The following is a 6,596-nucleotide window of genomic DNA, read 5'->3' on the forward strand; positions in this document are numbered from 1 at the left end:
CTGTTCCCTTTACTGGGAGTGTTTGTCCTGGATATCTACATAGCCTGTGTCTTCAGGTCCTTTGGGTTGTTGCTCAAATGTCACCCTCTCTATGAGACTTTCTCTAATCACCCTACTTAAAATTGGAACCCCACCATGCACATTCCTTGTTACCCTTTTCTGTATAATTTTTCTCTGTAGCTCTTAACACTATATAACAAATGATACATTTCTGCCTATGTATTTGGTCTATTGTCTGTCCCCCTCCCCTTGCAACTCTAAGATGTGTGAGGTAGGGTATTTTTGTCTGTTTTGTTCACTGCTGTATCCTAAGGTCCTAGAACAGGACCTGACACAGTTCAGCTGAATACATATTCATGGATGACCCAATGAAATACAAGTAGTGGGATTATCCAGAAACTTCATCTCCCAGAGAGATAGGGGTCCAGTCTGGTAACCAGCGATCCTCTTGGGATTCTGGGCTAATCCATTGCTTTCTCACACATTGTGGACCATTTTTCCTTCTGGTTGTGTTGTGTAAGTTCAAGTAGTTGTCAGACCTTCTTTTGGGAGAGATCTTAACTTTTTCCAGATTAGTTTGACTTATGTGTAATTTTCTGTACCTCCCTTTTTACATTAGATAAAAATACATTATGTGAGTGATTGATATCAGATTAATAGAACAAAAGATAGCTGAATACATCTACAGAGAAATACAAAGCCATGTAGCTAGATAAATATTTAGTAGAGGAAGTAGGTCATCCTCATGTCTACAGCAAGGATGGAAATTTCCTCACACTACTGCACACAGATGTGCAGGCAGTCTGAAGCTACTTTATTTTGTCCATAATTATTCTATTTTGCTCATGTGCCCTTACTTGCTGAGCAGTGTTAGGAAAAGTCAATCTACCTTCATCTCATAACTTTAGTCCAGTGCAAAAATGAAGATATTCTCCATAGCTGGAGTGTGTATTCTCTGAGATTTTGCCTCTCCCTTCCTCTCTCACTGCCAAGATAGCACCTGGGTATAGAAAGGGAGGGGTGACTTTATCTAGGGCTGATATTCAACATATTTCACACTTGATCTGGCCCAGGCATCAGCCAATCAGAAAGGATGCCAACCGCCAGTGGTGGGCCTCACCCTTCAGGTGCAGCCAGTGCCTGTCAGCCTGGCAAGGTGACCTTGAGGTGGTGACGTGAATGGGAGGGCTGCCTGGGGTGGAGCTGCATCTCCTTGTCTCAGCAACAATTCTTTTCAGCCTGGTTGCTGCTCGCCCTGCTGGCATTTGCAGAGCAAGTTGGTGGCGGTGTGGGCTGGTCTCTCCAGACTTGGCCAGGGCACAGAAGCCCTTCCAGGCAGACTTGGCTCTGCCCCAGCTCTTGCAGGCACTGTAGGCCCTTCTCAGGCTCTGCCACGGCCTCCATTTGCCATGTCTGAGGTGGGCTGCCTGTGTCATAGGAGAGGCTGCAGGTCACCTAACCCTGGAGTGGCCCTGCCATGGCACTTCTGGCTCTCTGTTCAGTGGCCTCCAGAGTCCCATCTTGAGCAAAAGTGGGACGTTCTGGGTCCTGTCCATAGCATGTGGGGAGCTGAGAATAGCTCAGAAAGTTAAAACTCTTCAACTCCACCCTTCCAGTCCTCCTCCACCTCTCCCCTTCCCGGCTAAATTATGCTGTGCCACAGAGGGCATCTTCCCATGGCTGCCTTCCAGACTGGGGCAGCTCCTTGAGTTATTCCAGTGGCAGCCAAGTGTGAGAACCAGTGTTCTTCTAAGCCTGTTCTTTTCAAACCTTAATGTGTATAAAATGACTTGGGGACTTTGTTAAAATGCAGAGTCTGATTCAAGTGATCCAAGCAGGGAGCTCAGATTCTGCCTTTCTAGCAAGCTCCCAGCTAAAGGTAAGGTGCAGGTCCTCAGACCATGTTCTTCTCAGAGGACATTCGCACCGCGACCTCGACAGGCTAACAGGATTCAGAGAGAGGGAAATTGGCTTATGAGTGGGTGAAAGTATTTAAAAGATATTACACCCATTCCCTATGGCAACAGACAACTTCCTGGGTGCTGTGGGTTTGTCTTCCAAAAGTCATCTACAATTCTTTATTCTTCCTGTTAATAAAGGTTAAAATACTCAGTTTCCCAGGATTCTTGCAGCAAACATACCCATGTGAGCAAGTTCCATGTAATGACATGTAGCCAGAAGCACCTGAGGAGAGCTTTCCTCCCCAAGTAAAAAGTCCTGTCTCACCAGAAGGAAATGGTTTTTGCTTCTGCTTGCATGGCCCATGGCTTTGACACCTGGAGGCATAGCGCCATCTGTGGCTCCCAAGAAACAGGCATGAAGATGAAGACCCAGAGATAAGGCTGCAGGATAAAACACAGGATGCCCAGTTAAATTTAAATTTCAGATAAACAACAAGTAATATTTTAGGTAATGTTGGGTCACCTCCTTGTGATGGTTAACCCAGTAATGGATGCACCTCCCTACTCCCAAATTTGGTTCAGATGCGAGAATGTTGACATCATACATACGTGTACCAAGAAGGTATGAAATATTTATGACTCTCATAATAAGGCTTCTGGAGGCATCAGGGACAGCTCCCTGGCAAAGGCAGAAATAGCTTGACAGAGCAGGGTGAGGCGACTGCCTTGGGGTTTTGTGGCCGTGAGGGGTAGGGCTGAGGTGAGGCGGGTAGGGCCCGCGTGGCTTGACCTCCCAGCTGGAACCAAGAGACAGCGCACCCAGCCTTTCCTTCAGCGTGTTCAGGTGTGGGGCCGCCGGAAAAGGGAGAGATGTCAGCAAGCATCAGAAATGGAGTCAGGCTCTTTATCACAGTAAGTATATGCCAAATACTGCATGCGGCATATGTATACTAAATTTTTGTTGTTGTTTGCATGAAATTCAAATTTAACTGGGTGTCTTGTATTTTTTGTTGTTAAATCTGGCAATTCTGTCTCTAGAGCATAAAGATGTAATAGCCTAGGTCTTTCCTTGATTTGTTGAACCACTGCACCAACTCTAAATTACCCACTTCCAGGCTTACTGTCACCTGAGACAAACGAAGCCCTATTTCTGTAAGCCACTATCATTCATTCATTCATCACCTGACGCGAAGCCCATTCCTGAACCGTATACCTCTGCTGACCCCACTGTGGGCTGCTATCAAACTATGAACTTCTACCTATGTTCAGATTATGTACCTTATTTCAAAAATTGTTGAAATCTGTCTAAGAAATTGAAAACAACCACAACCACAGAATGTGTTTATTATATTTCTGTGCTTTTTAATAATAATAGGTGATTTATAATAGGTGGGGTCTTTGATTAGATCCCTCAACCTTGGTGGCATATTGAAATCATCTGGAGAAGCTTTTAACAAATACTTTTTGCCTGTAATCCCACTCATGGAAATTTCATTTAATTGGTCTGGGGTGGGGCCCAGGCATGGCAATTTTAAAAACTTACTCACTGAAAGTAACTCACGGCCAGGGCCAAAAGTCATTGCACTGGATAAAGTACTTTTTGTGTGTATAGATATGTTCACTCTGGGTTAAGGCTCTGGTGAGGCTTATTAAAAGGTGGAGCAAAGGGAGAAAGATATTCCATCAATGCCCAATGCCTAACAGCTCTTCAACAGGCTGTTCCTTGCTAATGAATCACATGCTTTAGCTAGCCTGCCTGCCATTTTGCTGTGTCAGCCACCAGAACGGCTATGGAAGCAAAGCTAAGGAGAGCAGAGGCAAAAAGTGCCTTTTTACAAGTACTTACTGGAACCCCAGAGGCAGGGAGCTTGCAGCTTCTCCCTGCTTCATTTCAGTACTACCAGGTCTCTGGAGTATATATTAAAGGTGCCGGGAAACCAGTAGGATTCTACTCTCTGTATCTCACTGAGGCACCATGCTGCATGCAGGATCTCATTGAACCTCAGGAAAGAGCCAGAGGTTCAAATATTATAAAAAGGGGTTTGATGTTTGGTGGAGTCTGCTGGTTAACTGGGGGAAATGAAAGTCAGATGAGTTAGTTTACTTCTGACTTTGAAGTAAGCCTCCTTTACCTGTCTGCTTGGTAACTACATTGAATGTGTATCTGCTTTGCTACATATTTTAGATCTTACCCTTTATGTTTCACTCATGATTCTGAAGTTATAGCCTTTCAGAGACACTGGGCCCACAGACATGTTTGGTGGGAGGGACTAACCCTCACTCTGTTGGACTATAAATTATTTCAATGTTGTGAAAGTAGATCATGCTCATATTGTGTGTACCTGCTTTATCCAGTCCCAGCTACTCCACTCTGTGCAATAATAGAACACTTGATCTTGCCTGACCAGTTCCTCCACTTTTTATTTTCCTTTTACTCACCTAATCTTCAATCAGCAGGCACCTCCCCATAAGAATTCAGGTGTGTAACCTGAATTGCACCAAATTCCTTAAGCCCATCTGATTCTAAACCAGTTCGGTTCTCACAGACATCATGGTGCCCTTCTGTTGGAGCTTCCTTTTTGCCCATGTAGACCCAGTCCAGCAGCCTCCCTCTGCTGTGTGTGTGTCTGTCTGTCTTAGTACTTGTTGAAAAGACTGATCACTGCATTACTTCAGTTGACACCCTGTGATCCTAGAAGCGGACTCTCAAAACTGGTAGAAAGCCTTACCCTGTTTTCTGTGCATGCAAGATCACTAACAGGAATAAAGTTCAGGTAACAAGGGTAAATAGAACTCAGTTCTACCCATAGAAATTTATTTTCTGTTTCCAACAAGGCCTGCCCATTTTAACCCAGCTTCACAGTTCAGTGGATTAAAAAGAAGAGAGATCGATCTCTTTTATTCAGATATATTTTATTCATTCATTCATTATTTATCTATTTATTTATTTTAAGATATCATTGATATATAATCTTATGACAGTTTCACATGAGCAACGTTATGGCTTATGTCTTACCAATGGGTTTCAGCCCCAGGCAAGTTTGCTATGGATTCAGTGTGACCAAAGAAATGACATTGGAACGTTCTTGGGGTGAAAGGGGTATATCCAACTTTATTTCCAGGTGGCAGGTCAGCCACTAGAATCCCATTCACTCAGAGCAAGTCTGCATGCAGCAAGCCGGTCTCTACCTCTGGGCCTCTCTTTGGGCTTCTCTGCGCAGTCGTTCCACACAGCTGTCCTCTGGGCCTCTGTCCTTGGCGCTGCCACCACTCCAGCCTCTGCTCTGCTCTCCTGCAGCCTTGCAGCCCTGCCACTGTGTCGCATGAAGAGCACTGGGTGGAGCTCTTTATATAGAGTCAACAGCCTTGTATTGCCCACAGGTGTGCAGTGAGCTAGTCAACTAGGGCCAGGTGAGAATCCTGGCCACGGGAACTCTCATTTTATCCATAGGTTACTACAGTCACCCATATTATCGAGTCCCACCCACATACCCCATTAGTCACTGCCCATCAGCATAGTAAGATGCTTTAGAGTCACTAGTCTTCTCTGTGCTATACTACCTTCCCCGTGACCCCCCTTACATTGTGTGTGCTAATCATAATGCCCCTCAATCCCCTTCTCCCTCCCTTCCTGTCCGCTCTCCCCACCCCTTTTCCCTTTGGTAACTGCTAGTCCCTTCTTGAAGTCTGTGAGTCTGCTGCTGTTCTGTTCCTTCAGTTTTTGCTTTGTTGTTATAATCCGCAAATGAGGGAAATCATTTGGTACTCGTTTTTCTCCACCTGACTTATTTCACTGAGCATAATGCCCTCTAGCTCCATCCATGTTGTCACAAATTTGTTTTCTTCTTATGGCTGAATAATATTCCATTGTGTATATGTACCACCTCTTCTTTATCCATTCATCTACTGATGGACACTTACGTTGCTTCCATGTCTTGGCTATTGTAAATAGTGCTGTGATAAACATTAGGGGTACATATGTCTTTTTAAATCTGGAATCTTGTTTTCTTTGGGTAAATTCCTAGGAGTGAAATTCCTGGGTCAAATGGTATTTCAATTTTTAGTTTTTTGAGGGAACCTCCATATTGCTTTCCACAATGGTTGAATTAGTACATTCCCACCAGCAGTGTAGGAGGGTTCCCCTTTCTCTGCATCCTCCCCAGCATTTGTTGTTCCTTGTCTTTTGAATGTTGGCCATCAGATGTATTTTATTTAAAACTCTTCTAGTAATGAGATGAAATGTTAACTGTGAAAACAAAGGCAAAAGCTAATTGACAGACAGGGAGACCTTCTGAGCTGGAGGGCTGTTTTGCCCATTCCTGGTCTATGAAACAATCTTTTTTATTGGGCTTAGGCTCTGATGTCATTGAGTTTACTCTGTGAACATTTGTTAGACATAATTAACTCAAGGAGGAGGCACGATCATTACCTAGGATCCATTCTAGGGGAGACCCAGAGGTGTTCTCCAGAAACTGAACAGTCAAGGCCCTCTGTTCGGCTTCTGTATGGTCAGTGGGTCCCTATAAAAGGCTTGTGAGCTACCAAGCAGCCCACAGGTTTGGGGCCTGGTTGACCTGCATGCTGTTTCCTGGCCTTCAAGTTCCTGGTTGGATTACCGAAGGCAGTTGTGGGAGGGGATTCTAGGGACCTGGTGCTCAGAGCACAGCTCCTTTATTTACCTCTTCACCACCGCTG

General features: G+C 44.7%; 1 protein-coding gene across 3 annotated transcripts in view; it reads left to right on the plus strand.

Moving 5' to 3' along the window:
• Window positions 1–2,578: 2,578 nt before the first annotated feature.
• CNGA1 (cyclic nucleotide gated channel subunit alpha 1) overlaps window positions 2,579–6,596 on the plus strand; it is a 62,305-nt gene continuing 58,287 nt past the window's right edge. For 2 of the 3 annotated variants that reach the window (XM_073237657.1, XM_073237656.1), the window contains exon 1: window positions 2,581–2,813. Coding sequence is in view for 2 of the 3 variants with exons in the window: in XM_073237656.1 (XP_073093757.1) it covers window positions 2,791–2,813 (23 nt within the window). In the remaining variant the exon portion in view is untranslated. Of the gene's footprint in view, window positions 2,814–6,596 lie in introns of all 3 variants that reach the window. The other variant, XM_073237659.1, reaches the window with a different exon arrangement.

This window comes from Manis javanica, chromosome 5, assembly GCF_040802235.1.
Source record: "Manis javanica isolate MJ-LG chromosome 5, MJ_LKY, whole genome shotgun sequence".
Taxonomy (NCBI): Eukaryota; Metazoa; Chordata; class Mammalia; order Pholidota; family Manidae; genus Manis; species Manis javanica.